This window comes from Eutrema salsugineum, unplaced genomic scaffold, assembly GCF_000478725.1.
Source record: "Eutrema salsugineum unplaced genomic scaffold, Eutsalg1_0 scaffold_5, whole genome shotgun sequence".
Taxonomy (NCBI): Eukaryota; Viridiplantae; Streptophyta; class Magnoliopsida; order Brassicales; family Brassicaceae; genus Eutrema; species Eutrema salsugineum.
This window is the reverse complement of record NW_006256612.1, coordinates 383,868-403,020: the sequence shown is the minus strand read 5'-3', so window position 1 is coordinate 403,020 and position 19,153 is coordinate 383,868. Positions and strand designations below refer to the sequence as shown.

Here is a 19,153-nt window from a genome sequence, read left to right as displayed (position 1 = left end):
CTTAGAAACACCTCTAAAACATATATTAAAGTTAAAATATTTCAAATACAAAGTAGATTTTTTTTTTTTTAAAAATCATTCTTTCAATTAACAGTAAATATTATAAGACTTTTAGAGCATTAGTTCAGTTAAAATGAATTATTTTTTTTAATATGTGTGAAAATTCTGAAAAGTCTATTAATAAAAAACATAAAGTATTACATAGTTAAGATTATATTAATTTAAATAATAATATCGTCCTCACTTGGAGCAGATAAATCACCTAGTATAATTGTCATGTCTTTTCACATATGGAAGCAAGATTTTAACTGTCGAGACCAGAATAAAAAAAAATAGAGAACAAAATCAAACAAAATAAAATGTCAAAATGAAAATGAAATTTATTCTTTAAAAAGAAAATACAAACAATCGACTATTTTTTAAGAGACGGTAGATAAAGAAGTGGAGCCCACTGGTTTAAATAAATTGAAATATTCTCCTTCCCTTTCTTCAAACTTCGTCTCCATTCTTTCTCTCCACCGTCGACAAAACTCTTCGTGGACTCGTTTCATTTTTTGGTGTGAAGAACAAATCAATCTCCTTCTCTCTCTCTCTCTCTCTCTCTCTCTCTCTCTCTCTCTCTTCTCTCTCTCTTCTCTCTCGCTTCGTTTTACACTCAAAGGCAACAAACGAATCTGCAATTTCTTTGGGGTTTATTCAAGCTCATAACAGACCCAAACCTCTCTGGAAAATCACTTTTGCTTTCGCGGTGAGTTATTCTTTTCTGGATTTTCTGCTTTTTCTTCGCCTTCTTTGTTTCTCTTGAGATTTGACTCGAAAATCTTACTTTAACGGATGATCTCCGTTGTTTTCCGGTGATTGTGAAGATTAAACTGCAATTTTTGAAATCATTTTCACTGTTGATTCCTTGTTCCACTTCAAAATTTTCCCTCCGATTCGGGTCGTGGATCGCGGAAATTGATTTTCTCTCATCTTCTCCATTACTTCCCTGTACAGCTGTTGACAAAAATCCAAAATCTGGATGGATTTTTTTTCTTTTAATCCTAAATCCCTAGATCTTCGCAAATTTTCTCCGTCCTTTAATTTTGACATGCTCGAAAATCATATCTCCATCGGTCGATATCTTTGTTTTTCCATTTCTGGATTTTTCATTAAATATTTATATGGCGTAGATGTTAATTTACGCTTCTTCTTTGACTCAGGTAGGTGGTGACTACTTTCTCGTGCTGTTGGTAAAAACGGAGAATGATAGAAAAGACATCAAATATACTCTGAGATTGGAGTGTGTGGGTGTGAGCGTGTGACTTCATCTTTGTAAGATTTCACATCGAGGAAGCAAAGACTTGGTTTTAGAGACTCCATTGATGACGACTACTAATTCCTTGTCTGGAAGTGAGCGCTCTCTCTCAGGTATTTGTTGGCTATATTTGATTTCTTGCTCTGTAATAATATCATGCGATTTAATGGTTATCTAAATCATATCTTTATATAATCTTTTTGGCAGGGGAGTGTTCAGTTGATGGAAACTCTTATGAAAGGTATAAAGCTGATATGACCTTGAGTTTTGGATTTGATAATGGTTATGAAAACAGTATATTAAATCAAAATTCTTGATATGCGTTTCGCTCTCTGTCTCTCTGCCAGGGGTAATGAAGATGAATGTTCAAGTCATGGTAGTCAAGATGAGGTGGACTCCACGCAAAAGGAGAAGAAGGTAGATTGGCAATATAACTTAGAGCGCAAGTCCAAGAGCATGCCGAGTGACATTCAAAGGGATATAGAAATCTTGGGCGAGAAATCGAAAGAAAACGGTGTTGAGGACGTACAATTCTTATCTGATCGTGAAGATGACAGTGCTGAAATGGATGCTCCAATGTGGGAACCCCCTGAACCGGAAAACTCTGAAGATGAAGTAGAAGGAAGTGTTGCCGATGTGGAAGATGATGATGACGATGAATGCTGTGATGGCTCTAAGTGGAACAAATCGAGTTCTTTAGGGGAAAGTAGTGAAAAGAGAAAGTCATATGAAGAGATTCGAAGAGCTATGCTTGATGATGCAGATTTGAAGTTTAAGTTCATTGTGAGTCAACTAATTAAGCCTGCTGGGTTTTCTATGGAAGAAGGTGAAAATTGGATCGAGATAATAACTAGGTTATGCTGGGAGGCTGCTTCACTACTGAAGCCAGCTATGACTGGCAAACAAGTTGACCCGACTGAGTACATCAAAGTGAAATGCATAGCAACTGGTTCTTGTAATGAAAGGTATTACAAACTACTTAGACTTTGCATTGTTTGAGGTTCTCGGATCCGTAAGAAGAGTTAGAAAAATCCGCATATTACTGTTTTATTTCATAAAAAACTACACATGATCTTTTATTCAGTTTCCATCTACTGTATTCTCTTAATGATTGTTCATTTCTGCAGTGAAGTTTTCAAAGGCCTGGTTTTCAAAAAACATGCTGCTCTTAAACACATGGCAACCAAGTATGAGCGTCCTAGAATAATGTTAGTCGAAGGAGTACTGGGCCAACCATTAAGTGGTTTTTCTTCGTTAAAATCAATGGGCAAGGTGGGGGAGTAACATAATTTGGCAATCACCATTTTGAAAGCTTTCATATGGTAATTTTCTGATTTTTAATTGCCAACAGGACGAGGAGTATGTGGCCCCTGTTGTTGCTATCATAGAAGCTTCCAAGCCTGACGTTATGCTGGTGGAAAAGTCCGTTTCACGTGATATCCAATTGTCTATTCTTGACAAAGGGGTCACTCTGGTGTTTGACATGAAGCTCCACCGGCTACAGAGAATTTCTCGCTGCATTGGTTCACCAATTTTCTCATTTGACTCTCTGCCTAGTCAGAAGTTAAAGCATTGTGATTCTTTTCGCATTGAGAAAATTGTCGAGGAGCATAATGCAGTGAGTGAAGCCGAGAAGAAGCCAACTAAAACACTGATGTTCTTAGAGGGTTGTCCTACCCGCCTTGGCTGCACGGTGAGTTCTTTATTGATTGTGGAGTATGATCAGTAATGAATACTACTTTAGTAAAAATAAAATCATTAAATCACATGATCGTGGATAATTTCCACGGTATGAAATTCTTATCCCCAGTCAACTGATGAAATCTTTCAAAATTTAAATTCGTGACATTGAATATAGACTTTCCTGCAGTTTACCGCTGATTATCTGATTTTAGCATTGTGAATTGTGATATGTGGCAGATTTTACTTAAAGGAAGCCACAGCGAGAGGTTGAAAAAAGTCAAAGAAGTAGTGCAATATTCTTTTATCCTGGCTTATCGTCTAATCCTGGAGGCTTCTTTCCTCGCTGATCGGCAAACAATGTACTCAACCATCTTTACAAAGGAAGCGACATCATGTGTTGCTGAAACAGAAAAATTTCCACTATCTCCTTCTCCTCGCGGATCTGCTTTTGAAGCAGTTGATATTCCTTTATCTAGTGAATTCGATGAACAATCTATTCAGATAGACGGGGAAACAGATGGTGAGAAAGCAGAAACCTTGGAATCAGATGGAGATCATGTCTTCTCTCACGAGCCATATAATCCAGTTATCTTTACTGGGTTCTCATCTTTATCTGCCAAAATAAGTAAATATTTAGGATTTGTTCCTATTCCGGAATCAGTTCCAATTTCTGTGGATACAGATATATCGAACATCAGCTATCTTGATTCGATAAGGGAATCTGGGGAAGATGCTGCAGAAAAGGATGAAAATAAACAACCTTTGTTTATTGACCCAGGGCTTCCGGTGACCACGAATTCAGATGATGGAGACAGGTCACAAACGGAGACTGATATTGAGACCACCTTGGAGTCTCAGAGTATATTGGTTTTAGTGTCGAAGAGGAATGCCCGAAGGGGAATAATGTGTGACCAAAGTCACTTTTCGCACATAAAGTTTTACAAGCACTTCGATGTTCCCTTGGAAAGATTCCTGCGAGATATGTTTAATCAGGTTTGACACTAGTTCCCTTGTCATTTTCTTTTTATAAAATGCTGGTTAATGTGTGTTTGTTATGTTAATAAGCTGAAAGTTGAATGGCGCTACAACATTATTTTCGTGATTCATGATGCAGAGAAGCCGATGCCAAACGTGCGAGGAATTTCCGGAAGCACATCTTTACTATTACGCCCATCACAACAAGCAACTAACAATACAAATCAAGCGAATTCCTGTAGCAAAATGTTTGTCTGGTGAGGCAAAAGGAAAAATCTGGATGTGGAGTCGTTGCGGAAAGTGTAAAACAAAGAATGGGACCCGGAAATCCACAAAACGAGTGCTGATATCGACTGCTGCTCGTAGCTTGTCATTTGGAAAGTTTTTGGAGCTCAGCTTTACTCAGCAAACTTTTCTGAATAGATTGTGTAGCTGTGGGCACTCTTTCGACAGGGACTTCCTGCACTTCTTTGGGTATGTTTTTGCTCTATCTTGCTCTGCCTGTAGTTTCACATATTCTAAGCAAGTAGTTCAGTACGACTTAAGTTACTCTATAATCTGGACTTTCGAAATAGTGACATCCAGTTATCACAGGAGAATAGCCTGGGACTAAGGTTAGTTTATACCAAACGTTATTAGTTTAAGGCTTAATTCTCTGGAAATGGAAGGCTCTTTCTTGGTTATAGTGGTGCAACGTAAAAGTAATGAATGATAGTGGAACTATGTAACACAGATTATGCATCTAATAATATATTTTGAAACTTGTAAATAACTGCAGATTAGGCTCCATGGTTGCTATGCTTAGTTACTCCCAAGTCAAGCCTTACACAATAGCTCTGCCACCCATGAAGCTGGAGGCTAGCATTTTGATAAAAGTGGGTTGGCTGGAGAAAGAATTCCAAAAAGTAAGTTTCTTTTCTGAGTAAAACTGTATTTCAACATGTTATGTATTGCTTGGTAAGAGAGCTGGCCTAAAATTGTGAAAAGAAGACTCAAGATGATTTGTGCTGATTGATTCTATTCTTGTTCAGGTATTCACTAAAGGGATCTCCTTGTTCGAGGACGCTGCTAGTTTTCTGAAGAGACTAAAATCACAGTTCAAAAATTCAGATCTCAGCTATCAGTGTGCACTCAAATTGCTTTCTAACATCGAGGAGTTGCTGAAGCACGAGCGTTGCGGATTTGAGGTTAGCTTTGCAACAACTGCTTCTGGTTTACAAATATTCTTGTGAAAAGTTCATGAGCCAAGCATATTAATATGTAATAATATCCTTTTTGGACATGCTATTGCCTAAAAATAGGAAAGCATCAAGATATCTTTTGACAAGTCTAAAACCATAGATGATGTTTCGCACAAACTGCTCCGCTTAAACCGCATGAGGTGGGAACTTTTGCTTCAAGCTCTCATCTGGAACTACCGGTTGCAGTCGCTGGTTTTGTCTGATCGTTTGCTACCTTCAAGTGGTGACAAGAAGGGAAATGAAGAAGGTGTGAAAATCATCTCCGAGGCTGGAATGACCAGATATGAAAATAATGACAAAGTTTCTGATTCTGTTAGCAATGGAGGCATGGACGGTCCATATGTTAAAAGCAAAGAAATACCAATCTTTGATGTGCTTGTTGGGGACAATGATCAGACGGAAGAATCTGATGTGCCTGAAGACAATGAATCGCAAACTCTGTCCAGCTCGAGACCCGACACAACCTCTCCCATCAACGATCATTTTGACACTCATTTGGCTGTTAATATCCATTCAACCAATGAACAAGAAGCGGACAAATCAATTCCCGTTACTGGAGATTCACTGGATGGTGAGGTTGCTGCCTCTAATGGATCACACATCTTAGGTTGGGATGAATGGTTTTGGCTACCATATGAAGAGGTACGCTCGAAGCCCATTGTCGACATTGAGAAGGAATACTTGTTGAAATACGAGTATGTTAATAATTTTACCCAAGAAAACCTTCAGACGGTGAACCAGATAATCACTGAGGAAGGCTCTCGTCTACGCATCTCTTTGAGAGATGATGAATTTATCGTGTCAGACTATGAAGACGAGCTCTCGAGCCTAATTGCTTGCGCACTTGCCCATCTGAACAATGCTGAGAACAGATCGCCTCTTTCAAGGTGCATACATGGATCTCTTGAAGGTTTCTTGGATAAAGATCAAGAACATAAGCAAACTTTTGACCGTGAGGTATCCCGTTTCTCGAGTGAGACTACAAATCGGTTGGAAACACTTCCTCCTCCAGAGGTCCTCGTTACTTTTGGGTCACTCAAATCAGTTGGGAAACCCAAATACTCGATTGTGTGCCTATATGCAGATGATTTCCGTGACCTAAGAAAGCGTTGCTGCTCCTCAGAGCTTGATTACATAGCTTCACTTAGCCGCTGTAAGCCGTGGGATGCTAAAGGTGGGAAGAGCAAATCCGTGTTCGCTAAGACTCTGGATGATAGGTTCATCGTAAAAGAGATCAAGAAAACAGAATACGAATCATTTGTGAAGTTTGCTCCAGAGTATTTCAAATACATGAGGGACTCATACGATCTAGGCAACCAGACTTGTCTTGCCAAAGTTCTTGGGATCCATCAGGTAATAATGTCTTTAGAATCATCTTTTTGACCATTCAACCATTAGCAATTTTGCCTTAGTTTGAAGAATCTTTGATCGCTGTTTTCAGGTAACTGTAAGGCAACCAAAGAGCGGGAAAGAGATACGGCATGACTTGATGGTCATGGAGAATCTCAGCTTTGGCAGTAAAATTACTCGCCAGTATGATCTCAAAGGTGCTCTACACGCTCGGTTCACCGCCACTTCTGCTAATGGCGCAGAAGATGTTCTCTTGGATCAGAACTTCGTCAACGACATGAACAAATCCCCGCTTTACGTTAGCAAAACATCAAAACAAAATCTCCAAAGAGCGGTTTATAACGACACCAGTTTTCTCACCGTGAGTTTTCTCATTTTCTCTCTCTCTCTCGTTCTCTGTGTATCTCATGCCACATATATGTTCAGTTTATATTGTCTTACACAATCCACTTATTGTAAACGCAGAGTATAAACGTGATGGACTATTCGTTGCTGGTTGGAGTAGACGATGAAAGTCATGAGCTAGTGTGTGGGATCATTGACTACTTGAGGCAATACACATGGGACAAGCAGTTAGAGACTTGGGTGAAATCGTCTTTGGTGGTTCCAAAGAATGTGCAGCCGACAGTGATTAGCCCGATTGATTACAAGACGAGGTTCAGGAAGTTCATGAAGACACATTTCTTGTGTGTCCCTGACCAATGGTGCAACCAAGGAGACTGATTCTTGAGGACAAAAAAGCAAAAGCTTTTTAGCTTGAATTACAGAAGCTATATTTGATTATACCATATCCAGTTTAATTCTCTCATATGATTCTTTCATTTGATTATATATAATTCACATGTAATGTATATAGAGACAGCTCAAAGCTTTTATTCACCCTGTCATTGTGCAGTTTTTTAGCAAAGTTTCTGGGGTGGATTTAGTGTTGGGGTTGTATCTCTGTCTTTTGTTTTCTTATATACGTTTCATTGAATGGCAGATTCAAGCAAGTTTTAAGTCTGTACTAAAAAAAGAAGTGTCTGTTGCTACATGTATAAGTATCGTTTTTGTATAAGAAAGGAAAAAAAAATGATTGTTGTTACATTTTTTGGTCAAAGCATTGGCTTTTCGAACTATAGCCACTCAAAGTTTCGACCGCTTGATACTACACCAAAAGTAAATTTTGACATTTTTTTTGAAAGTAGGTCTTTTGAGTTGTCCCACATCGACAAGCTTGGATAATTGAGAAGGGGAAGCTGCACTATAAATAGGAGTCTTCATCCTCTACACATGTTCAAATTTTCCACCCATTTTGTGGGTCAGTAGCAAGTTCTGTGCACCGTCGACTCAAGTTGGGCCTGATATTGGGCCCGAGTAATATTAATAAAGCCTCCATTTTTAAATAAGTCACCGATTTTTGGGAGAAAATTGGTTGTACGCCTAAGCTGACCACCGTCTAGCCTCAAAATTGCGGCAGTTTGCCTCCAATACGTGCCTGTTGGCCGATTAATTGAAATTGGTGTTTGATGGTCCAAACTGTAGCCAAAATCCAAACTCAAAACCAATTTCGGTGGTCCAAACTGTAGCCAAAATCCAAACTCAAAACCAATTTTGGTGAGTTCGCTGTACATTGCCACGGAATCTGATCTTTACCTTCTTCCGATTGAAAAACCATTCTCTTTCGATCATGGATTTATCCGAAGTTGTCAGTTTTTCTAGGAAATTTACCGTCTTGGTCAAAGTCCAAGGCCCTGTAAGCACTTATCCCTCTCACCCAATTTGTATATTCAAATGATGTCTCATGTTAAATCTAAGTACACAAATCTAAAACCATACATGTGTTGATGATTGATTATGTGTTTTAATTTAGGATCCAAAAGGATTGAAGATGAGGAAACATGCTTTTCATCAATACGAGTGAGCATAAGGATTGAAGATATTCTAACTTTGAATTTTTGTTTCTATTTTTGAAAAATCAATGTGGCTAAAAGATTTTGTATGTTCTTGAAGTTCTGGCAATACAACACTTTCAGCTTCTGGGATGTTGTTTCCAAAAAATATGTTAAATGGCGAGGTTGCAGCTAGTAAGCTTATGTCTGAAGCTGGTCAGGACATGTCGCTGGTTTTGACTGTTGCATCTCTTGTAGAACCATTCTTAACGTTGGGGCATAGAGCTAGTATCTCTCAGGTTGACTTGAATTCGCTATCAATGATACATAGTTTTGCTTGATGTGTTTGAACTTCAATTTTGGTGTCTTTTCTTTTGTAAAGGATCCGGTGAAATTGATCACTGGTGCTCGAATTGAGATTCTGGTGGAGGTATGTGGATAGTATTGAAGAATAGTTTTATGTTGAATGGTAAGTTGTGTGGAGTTTTTAAGGTATGATTTTATTCTTTTCAGGATCAGTTAAACTCGGCCAAAGAAGATCCTTTTTGGGTTCCTGCACAACTTCTTTCGCTGGTATGGGTGAAATTTCTCTTCTTTCTTGTTATAAGAAGTGACTCTCGAAACCTCCTTGTGAATAATGATTAATGAAGCCATGCAATAGCTTTTGAGATTATCTGGGAATGCTGTATCCCCTTTTGTACGGCATGAACACTTCTTTTTTTGTGCTGATTTGATTTAAGTATTATGTTACAAGGTTGATGTCCCTGTATCTTCTGCTATACTCCAATCTCTTATTGAAACTTCTTTGGGTTCAAAAGATTCTGGATGGGATGTTGGTTGGTCGTTGGTCTCTGCTGGTAATGGTTCTCAACCTTCAAGCAATGTAAGTTAAAATGCAAACCAATCAATGTGCATTGTGATCATTCGAATTTCTGGCTGTAATTGCTCGAGTAAACAAAATAGATGATGCATGTTTTTATTTCCTTCTTCGACATGGAAATTTTCTGTCTACTTCTGAGATTCAATTTTCTATATATTTTTTCCAGATTGAACATCACAGCAAGCCCTTGATGCAACTTGATGAGTCACATGATGCTAAGTTTATGGCCAAGTCTGCCACTCGAATGGCTCTTCTAGGAGTCTCTTTAAGTTTATTGGTAACTATTTCTCTATTTTCCTCCCCATGTCTTTCTTTTTGACTTATAATTCATCTTATTGTTACCGTATCTTTCCCTTCATGTCTGACCATTATATACTATGCTTTGTGATGCAATATGAATCAGGGCCAGCCAAACATAAATCTCGCTACCTCAATTAGCAAGGGTGATACACTTATAACACTTGGCTCTCCTTTTGGAATCCTTTCACCCGTACACTTTTTTAATAGGTGAATAATGGCTAGACTAGCGTTGCTGCATTTTAATCGATTATAGATCATCATGATTTCCATTCTCTCAATAGTGTCAGCATTTAACTCTGGGAATCTAAACTGGTTTAAAATAGTGTATCAACTGGCTCCATTGCGAACTGCTATCCTTCTAGATCACTAAAGAAGTCACTGATGATAGCTGATGTTCGATGTCTCCCTGGTGTGTACAAATTCTCAGTGGTTCTTATATATTTTTTATTTGTTTCATCTGAAGTAGCTCAAAATTGTCCCTTTTTGTTCATTTTCTTTCAGGAATGGAAGGGGCTCCGGTGTTTGATAAGAATGGGCACTTAATTGGTGTTTTGATTAGACCAATTAGGCAAAAGAATAGTGGCGTTGAAATTCAGGTTTGTCTAACGCATGCTTCATTTCATTTATGGCCATTGAAGTTTTATCGTAATGTTTCATGCAAAATTGTGTCCTTCATTAGCAGCTGGTGGTTCCATGGGGAGCAATCACAAATGCTTGCAACCACTTGCTGCTTGAGGAACCATCTGATGAAAGGAAAGCAAGTCATTGGGGGAGTGAAGTCTTAAGTATTAAACCAAATGCTAGTATGCCTGCACAAGTGGCTGTTGAGAAAGCGGCGAAATCAATTTGCCTTATTACTGTCAACGATGGTGTCTGGGCATCCGGTGTTATTCTTAACGAACATGGTCTCATACTAACAAATGCGCACCTGCTTGAGCCGTGGAGGTTTGGAAAAGGTGGTGTATATGGTGAAGACAACGACAAAGATCAAAAACCCTATGTCTTAGTGTCCAAGGAGTTTTCTTCCACAAGAAGTAGATTTTGGGAACATGAGAGTCAAACATTGCCACGGAAAACTCCAGCAAAACTTTATCCGTTTATCGGAAAAAACGTCAAGAAATACAAACACAAATTCGTTCAGTTTGGGAATAGGGACATACGTGTACGACTGTATCACCAAGATTCGTGGACTTGGTGTCCTGCTAAAGTGGTCTATATTTGCAAGGAACAATTGGATGTTGCCTTACTGCAGCTAGAACATGTCCCTGGAAAGCTCCAACCTATTCGTGCCAACTTTTCTTCTCCTGCGTTGGGTACATCAGCACATGTTGTTGGACATGGACTCTTCGGACCAAGATGTGGTAAAATGTCATCAATCCAAAATTAGTTTGTTGAATCTAATTTGTGATCAATTTTTTGTGCTTGCACAACCTTGCATTAATTTCATTGCGCACCCTGAATCTACATTCTCTTGTGCGTTACATGTGTCAAGTGTCCGGAAATGGAAGATAGAAAAGCCGTGTTAGTTAGTTTTATTTTCTAACATGTTTGTTTTGTTATTAGGGCTTTCTCCTTCTATTTGTTCTGGAGTTGTAGCAAAAGTAGTTCACGCAAAGATAAAATTATACACGCAATCTACTTCGCAAAAAGCCATAGAGCTCCCCGCTATGATCGAAACAACAGCTGCCGTGCATCCTGGTGGTAGTGGTGGTGCTGTTGTCAATTCAAGTGGCCATATGATTGGACTTGTTACTAGGTAATAGGAAATCTTTATCAAATATAATTTGTACGTCTCTCACATCCAAGTATGAGATGGGTCAGTAGAAACAAACAGAGCTAATACATCACTGAAGTTTTTCTTTTATCAGGAATTGTAGTTGATTGTTCATTGCTTGCTTGCAGCATGATTGTTATGATAGATGCTATGTGTTTGTCTCTAAATTAATGTCATCTTTTTTCAAAGATAAATGTCATTTATTTTGTCTCTGCAGCAACGCAAGACACGGAGCAGGGACGGTAATACCGCATCTCAACTTCAATATCCCATGTGCAGTTTTGGCACCAATCTTTAAGTTTGCAGAAGGTTTGTCCAATCTTGTTGGATTGTTTTAATTATATGAGAGCAGAATCAAAGAGTAGATGAGTCAAAAAAGTTTTTGCTTTACATTGTTTCCGTCTTAAAAACAGATATGCAAAACATTGAAATCCTTCAAACACTTGATCAACCAAATGAAGAACTCTCATCGATATGGGCATTGATGTCATCACTGTCACCAAAACCTAACCCTAAGACTGATCAGTCTCTACCCAATCTACCTAAGTTACTCAAAGATGTTAACAACAAACAAAAGAAAGGATCTCAGTTTGCCAAGTTCATAGCAGAGACTGAGGACATGTTTATAAAGCCGACCAAACTTTCCTGTGACGTGATCCCTAGCAAGTTATGATAAAATGGCTTTCTCTGCAGAGTTTTTGTCTTCATTATCTCCATTTGCTTGAGTACCAACTTTAACTTGTGTAGAGAAATTATAATGTGTTGTTTTTGTTTATGGATTCCTCTGCTTGTACCATATTTAAACACTTACCATACGCAACTGTTTATCAATCTTCATACTGCAATTATGTTGGCCTTTCCTAGCTTTATTGGCTCTCAGTCTCCTTAGCTTGTAAACTGCTCGATGATTCTTGGATTGCATTAGAAAATTTTGTCGAAGAACTGAAGTGCAAACCCATACACATGAGTTGATTTTTCTCCTATGGTTCGGTTGTTACACAACATGTATTTCAGAGTCAGGTTCAAAATAAAGTATCTGAGCCTGATATGATATTTTTAGTTTAATAATCAAAAAAATTATATAATTTAGAAACTAACCCATGTTTTTAAATTTTTGAAAATTAATCAAAAGTTAACTATTCGTTTGATTGTTGGAGTGCACAAACTATTCTTTCAAAATTTTTTGAATCATATTCAAGCCACAAAAATTAAAAACAGAAAAAAAATTAAGCATTTATGGAAAACATATTATTCTATCTATTGTTAATTGGTTTGAGTTAGAAATTCATAAAACTTGATATGGTATTAGAATTCACGATTATTGCCTCTATAGAATGACCTAAATAGAGCATATTGTGATGTAGGACATGTTACCCGAGTGAGATTCAGTTAGAGATAAACCAGAATAATTTTTTATCTCGATCAAAATTGAGCATGTTAGGAATTTCACTTCAAAATTTTGATGTAAATTATAATAGAATATAAATAGTATGGATCAATTAAAAATGTATTAAACATAATATGTAGCCAAACTATATAAGATTATATTTAAAAAATAGAGGAAATATATATATATATATATATAAGAAATTATGAATATCTAAGAAATTGAATAATAGTCATACCATGAATATCTAAGATATATAGAGGTAAATATATAGAAGACTATTAACCAAAAATCAGGGTGTTTTCAGTTATAATTTAATCTAACCCTTGCCAAGACTTCCCAACTTTGAAAAAATATCTAAAATTATTAACACATGAATTCCAAATGAATACGTAAACTCTAATTATTTAGTTAATTATAAAATTTGATGGTTACCCATTCCAATTTTTTTAACAGGTACAAATATCATACTTGTTTGAAAAAGTTCTTGTCCTCATTTTTTTAGATTATGTATTGATGATAATTTTCGTTGTTCTGTATAGTACGAATATATAATTAAAATATCAAATACTATGTAATATTAAATTATAATACTATACACACCATTGTTTTTCTTATTGTATAATTTTACTATTTTTCGTTCTAATATTACACATATTCACACCACTAATTCTCCATTCAGAATCAATACTTTTATAAGGTTTTTAATATGATGATATTAATCAATACTATAAAATGATGTTTAATATATATTTTTTCAAAATATTAATACTAAGACAAGATATTTATAATAAATATAAAAGATAATGTGCAAAATATATCCGTTACAATTCCTAATTTTCGGATATGACCAAACCATTATTCGAGTACTGTACCATTTTTTAATACCATCTTACCCACACTCTCCAATTCGGCTAGCCAAAAGATTATGCCGATTATTGAGAAGATTGTGTGTCAGTAAAATATAAATTTATTGTTGGTAAAAACAATGACCACATGGCTTTATTTATAAAAATTTAAAATTAAAATATATTCTACCGTTACATACGCCGATATGCTGTTACATGGTTGAATAAATGTTTTGAAATTCTGTAATTTATGGTAAGTTAGACATATATAAAAAAATCCAAAATTACTAAATTTAGGGGAGGTTCCTCTTTTCCTCATTTCAAATTTCGAATCGCACCTACTCAAATCTTCATATTTGGAATTTTTTCTGATATTCTTTGTTTTGCTACAGTTTATTTCTGCAACTTTGTTTCCTCCGCTCCAGATTTTGCTTTGAATCTTCCTAATTTTATTGATAAGGTTTCACAAAATTTCTAATTTTCGTCTCTCTCAAAGAATTTTCACAGCGGGTTCAGAGCCTGTAGGGGAGAGGGTTAATTCATACCAGAATTCTAAAACGCTTCAGTTCATCCTTAATGCACTTGATGACGATGAAGTGAGGAGACTGCGAGATCACAACTGGGGAAGCTTTTAGCGACAATGGAGATGCCATCTCTCTCCGGCAGTTTTGGTTTCTACATGCTTGCAAGACTTCTGCGTGTTAAGAAAAAGCACGAGTTGTGGTTCCTGTTCGCTGGCCGTCTTATTAGATTTTCTCTCCGCAAGTTTGTTATTGTAACTGGTCTCGAATGTGGCAAGCTTGCCCCCCCTCCCTCCCAAAAAAAAACCTTGTTTCTCAAAAACCATATTGGCCGAAATTATTTGGTTTGCTGAAATCCTGCACAGTGGCATCCGTCGTACACATGCTCTCAAAGAAAAAAATCCCGACAAAGAGAAAAGGTTCAAACGTGCCTGCCTTGCGGTGACATCTGCCGTGTTAGTTCCGACATCTCATATTACAAGATTATTCCTGAGCATGTGGAATTGATTAGGGATATCGACGAGTTCTTTACACACGTTTGGGCCGAGTCGGTTTCGATTTGCTGGTGTCGAGCATAAAATCAAAGGATGAGTTGGAGTTATCGTAGAAGACAATTGCGGTCAAAGGGTTTTTCTATGCTGTTCAGTTGGTTATGATGGCGGCTGTACCATCTCTTACCAAAGTTGTCCAACCTCGTGACGTAGAGTCTGATAGCGACCTTGATGATGAAGATGTTAGCGAGACTGAGGTGAGCACCGGCATCGACGATACAGCCTCATCCTATTCCTTATCAGATTCTGCACCAGAACTATGAGAACAATCTACTCAACATCCTGATTAATCGATTGGAAGCCAAGGTGAATCAGTTCCTTGCCTCCCAAGCCCTCATCGATGCTGCCCTGCGAACAAGGATAGACGACATAACCATCAACCTTAACAAAAGGTTTAATGACCTCTCTGAGCATGTGAAGACAATGGAGGATCAGAGAACCAAAGCTAATAACGTGTTGGATCAGAGAATAGAGTCTGTCAGGGAAAAACAAGACCAAAACAAGTTCAACATTCGACAAAATGAAAGGGAGCTGCAAACCCTGACTTTTAAGATCGATGACTTGGATAAAGAACTGAATGAGAGCAAAAACCAGACCTACGACTACACATTGGAGCTGTGACAAGGCGTAGCAAAGGTTGAAAACAAGACAGAAGAGCTTGATGCTACTTTAGACAAAGTTGTCTATGCTTTAGATGAAGTAGAAGAGAAAGTTAAAAAACTTTCTAAAGATCATAAGGAGTATGATCTGAACTCTAGAATCAATGATTTGGATACCCAAGACGTATCTGACAACCACTGGAAGCAAGAGAACAACAATGGAGAAGAAGAGATTAAAGAAGCAAGCATGGAGAGTCGGAGGAAGCTAACCACGGCTGCGAGCACTTCACCCGCAGCCAGAGCCACTTCCACCGCGGCTCCAAGCTCCTCACCCGCGGTGGAGCATGATTTCTCAAATTGGGAGAACTTCCAACCTCTTTCTGAAGCCTGTTCATAAAAAATCCGACCTCTTGTGACCAGATCTAGGTTGTTTGATCAAGCTGTCTTCTCAATCACTGCACAAGCATCGAAGGAAAATGAGGAATCCAACACTTATGCATCTTGCAACATGGTTTACACTTGTGACAATGAGCTTCAAGAGCAATTCTCAGAAGATGAAGAGTATGGTTTATTTGTAAAGATCCAAACCCTAGGGACGATTCATCTGATGACAACATAGAACCAATAACCAAGAGCATATCTAGAGAGAGACCAATCGAATTCAACAAGTTTGTGAAGTCCATTCCTCTCTACCATGGGTTCGATGACATCTGGAAGCAAGGCTGCCTTCAAGTTTTCTTCAGATACAGCAAGGAGACTAAGGAGAACATCTACAGTTATTTCAGAAGAGCCATGTTTCTATCTTTTCCTATATCATCACCTGATGCAGCTGTTTACAGGATCCATCTCAGAGATCCTCAAAAAGCCAGTGACTACACAAATAAGATCAGCAAAGAAGCACTTGAAGAGTTCAATCAAGTAGTTCAGACTCTGCCCAAAGGAATTTCATATGTCAAAGCATGTAGAGACTACATGATCGGCCACTTCTTCCGTGACAGCAAAGAATCTATCCAAGAGATGAAAGACTTGTTCACACACGCCCAAGAAGGTAAACCAGTTCGAACTCTACACAAAGTTCAAGACAAATGTCAATTTCTTATCTCTTGTGACATTAGAGGTAAAAGATTCTTCAATATTCTTTGTGATTCTGGAGCTTGCATTAACATGATGTCCAAAGCAACTGCTTTGAGACTTGGCATTAAGCACATTTCAAGTACCAGGACAAAGATTAGCTTAGCAGATGATTCAAGTGCAACACTAAGAGGGATAGCCCGAGACATTCCTCTAAGGATTGGAGATTATATAGCACATGTCGATCTATACATAGTGAAAACCAAAGATGACTCTTATCCAGTTATCCTTGGATGGCCTTTCTTAGCAACTGCTGGAGCCATCATGGATTGGCCCAACAGGAGAGTTTCTTTTGCCAATATCGACGAGGACATCTTCTATGAAGCTACACCACTTAAGAGCAAAAGAGGAGAGCGTAAAGCCCATACATTTGAACCAGAAGAAATCTGGAGTGATGAAGAACCTGCAAGACAGAACAGGAGGATTTCAAAAAGGACTTGTCTTAGGACAAGATCCTATTTGAACTATGTCTTTTTCTTTGAAAGTCTAGCTAAGGACTATAAATCAAAGCGCTTGATGGGAGACAACCCATTTAGATACTTATTTGCTTCTGTTTAGCTTTCTTTTTCTATTAAAGTTTTGTTTCTTTTATTTTAGACAGGTTTTAGTATGCCAAAAACAAAAAAAAGGGAAGAAAAAGAGCTGACCGCGGCCAAAGGAGGTTCAGCCGCGGCCAGCAAGCATTTTGCCGCGGCCAGCTAGCATTGAACCGCGGCCAGCACACGTCCTACCGCGGCCGGGACATCTTGATCCGCGGCCAGCACCATTCGGCCACCTTTGGCCATTTCCACCTCTACCTTGATTCAAATCCATCCAAGTTGGATCAAGCACCACTCCACATCATCCACCATCCACCATTCAACATCCTACCACCTCCACAATCACCTCAAAATCCATCACCAACACCATGTAAGTTTTCTTTTCCCTTCATCTTTTAAAATTTTCACATACTCTATTTCTCATCCTTGCCTGATTTATTTCACACTGGGGACAATGTGATTTAAGTCTGGAGGAGAATTTCATCCCTTTCTAACCACCTTTTCTTGCATGAGCCTTTGCATTTTGCATTTTCTTTAAAAATTTTTGATTTTTTTCGATTTTTTTTTAAAACTTTTCAAAAGTCTTTTGAGTTTCAAAAAGTGTTTTCAAAGGTCAAATACATTTTGAGGGAATAATGAAAAAATCAATGATGATAACCAACCTGTTTGCTTCTACACCAATCATTCATAAAAAGCTCTTTCAAGGTTCAGTACTAGACTAGGCAGTAGCTAGAGTACTTACACTACGAAATCCCACCAGAGGACTTCTATTCATGGATATGTTTTCTGACAGGATATACTAGCTCATTTTACTTGAACTTAATCTTGACATCTAATTTTTTCATCAATGGTTTTAAGAAGGCATCATGATATACATCTAGGACATCTTTACCTTATTGTTACCACTATTTGTTGTCCTAGATGGCTAGTTCATCCTTAACTGGTACCTCACCCTTAACCCAAACCATCATTTCAAACCTCAAGCATTCTCTCTTAAGTTTATATCGACAGATATGTGCAAAAACGCCAGAGAGGGAGGAACAACATATTTTTCAGTCACTCAAGAGAAAGACTGAAAGAGACCAGAAGGGAGTATGCCAGAAATCTTATGATGCCTCAGAAAAGCTCATTCTTATAGGTAAATTTCGTGCTCTTTTAGACTCCAAGTCAAAAGGCGGCTTCCCCTTTCCAAAAAAAAAACGAAAAAAAGAGAAAAAGAAGGAAAGGAAAGGAAACCAAGAGCCTAAAGAGTCTTAGAAGCCTAAATCATTTGAACCAAGGCAATAGGTATTCACTTAAGGAGTTATGGATTCACAACCTTGACATGAAGAAAGGAGATCAGAAATCTTAAAGCAATGAGAATGTGACTGAAAACTGTGGGGGCATTTACAGTTCCATCCTCTCTTGCTGTTTTGCATAATGTCCTCGTCTATTTATAATAATTCTCTAAACCGCCTAACCGAAAATGATTTTCGGAATATTTCCTTATCCTTTTGTGCGGCCACCGTCATAAGGCTTTTGCCTAGGGTTTCAATGGGCTCGCGTCCTTAACGTCTTTGGCTCGGCCCATCTTCACTTGTCCACAACTCGGCCCATGTTCTTTCGTGCACGGCTCGGCCCATCTGAGCATCCTTCACGCGGCTCGGCCCGTTTATTACCTCCTCGCGGCTCGGCCGATTTATGACGTTGGGCACGGCTCAGCCTACTTCTCTTATGTGGGGGTTCGGCCCATATCTGATGAATTACTGACTCCTCTTTAATCATCGGCTCTCCCCAATTTTTAACTATTCTCGAGATGGTTTAAACCGGTTGGGGTGAAACCGACCCCAACAACCCTAAACACATCAAGCTTTACCATTAAAAAGCCTTTTGATACCTAACCTTGAATTCCTTGTTTAATATATTTTTAATGAGAATCATTGAAACCTTTAATGAATGTTAAGAGCTAGTTGACTGAAGTTAGTTCTAAGTGCGTGGATTTTCGCATGGCGGATTAACGGACTAGTTATGTTTGTATTTTGGTGAGAATTTTCTAGACTTGATCTGATTGATGCATTGTCCTTAATTAAGGTCTAGAAGTATGGTTGCAGATATTTTTGAGTTCCCTCTCATTTATGTTGAATGATATTTTCCCAGATTTGATCTTGTTTTGTTTGAGGACAAACAAAGTTTTAAGTCTTAGGGAGTTGATAACACCTGATTTTGA

The 19,153-nt window shown here is 38.0% G+C and overlaps 2 protein-coding genes across 5 annotated transcripts; both read left to right on the top strand.

The window, feature by feature from the left end:
- Nucleotides 1–524: 524 nt before the first annotated feature.
- LOC18991627 (putative 1-phosphatidylinositol-3-phosphate 5-kinase FAB1D) lies at nucleotides 525–7,453 on the top strand. 3 transcript variants are annotated; one of them, XM_006396012.2, is made up of 13 exons: nucleotides 525–748; nucleotides 1,207–1,410; nucleotides 1,505–1,538; nucleotides 1,645–2,262; nucleotides 2,425–2,569; nucleotides 2,649–2,990; nucleotides 3,218–3,973; nucleotides 4,095–4,429; nucleotides 4,734–4,860; nucleotides 4,987–5,142; nucleotides 5,257–6,549; nucleotides 6,638–6,907; nucleotides 7,012–7,453. In XM_006396012.2, the coding sequence occupies exons 2-13, from the start codon at nucleotides 1,365–1,367 to the stop codon at nucleotides 7,267–7,269; spliced, it is 4,380 nt and encodes a 1,459-aa protein (XP_006396074.1). In that variant the 5' UTR covers nucleotides 525–748; nucleotides 1,207–1,364; the 3' UTR covers nucleotides 7,270–7,453. The 3 variants fall into 3 exon arrangements, with proteins under 3 accessions (XP_006396074.1, XP_024007786.1, XP_024007787.1); XM_024152018.1 differs by having other exon boundaries at nucleotides 1,203–1,410; XM_024152019.1 differs by lacking the exons at nucleotides 525–748; nucleotides 1,207–1,410; nucleotides 1,505–1,538 and having other exon boundaries at nucleotides 1,877–2,262; nucleotides 2,430–2,569.
- A 390-nt stretch (nucleotides 7,454–7,843) lies between these two features.
- Nucleotides 7,844–12,355, top strand: LOC18991626 (glyoxysomal processing protease, glyoxysomal). Of its 2 annotated transcripts, none has more exons than XM_024152928.1 (14): nucleotides 7,844–8,281; nucleotides 8,399–8,445; nucleotides 8,539–8,716; nucleotides 8,800–8,847; nucleotides 8,931–8,990; nucleotides 9,172–9,300; nucleotides 9,464–9,574; nucleotides 9,701–9,804; nucleotides 9,921–10,006; nucleotides 10,099–10,193; nucleotides 10,277–10,958; nucleotides 11,161–11,353; nucleotides 11,589–11,680; nucleotides 11,785–12,355. In XM_024152928.1, the coding sequence occupies exons 1-14, from the start codon at nucleotides 8,216–8,218 to the stop codon at nucleotides 12,042–12,044; spliced, it is 2,151 nt and encodes a 716-aa protein (XP_024008696.1). In that variant the 5' UTR covers nucleotides 7,844–8,215; the 3' UTR covers nucleotides 12,045–12,355. The 2 variants fall into 2 exon arrangements, with proteins under 2 accessions (XP_024008696.1, XP_006396073.1); XM_006396011.2 differs by having other exon boundaries at nucleotides 10,280–10,958; nucleotides 11,785–12,352.
- The last annotated feature ends 6,798 nt before the right edge of the window (nucleotides 12,356–19,153 follow it).

Coding starts and splice junctions, on each gene's coding strand:
- LOC18991627 (XM_006396012.2), top strand. CDS start 1,365: ATGACGACTACTAATTCCTTGTCTGGAAGTGAGCGCTCTCTCTCAG. Junction 2,263..2,424: donor ACTGGTTCTTGTAATGAAAG/GTATTACAAACT, acceptor TCATTTCTGCAG/TGAAGTTTTCAAAGGCCTGG. Junction 4,861..4,986: donor TGGAGAAAGAATTCCAAAAA/GTAAGTTTCTTT, acceptor ATTCTTGTTCAG/GTATTCACTAAAGGGATCTC.
- LOC18991626 (XM_024152928.1), top strand. CDS start 8,216: ATGGATTTATCCGAAGTTGTCAGTTTTTCTAGGAAATTTACCGTCTTG. Junction 8,282..8,398: donor TGGTCAAAGTCCAAGGCCCT/GTAAGCACTTAT, acceptor GTTTTAATTTAG/GATCCAAAAGGATTGAAGAT. Junction 8,848..8,930: donor GAATTGAGATTCTGGTGGAG/GTATGTGGATAG, acceptor TATTCTTTTCAG/GATCAGTTAAACTCGGCCAA.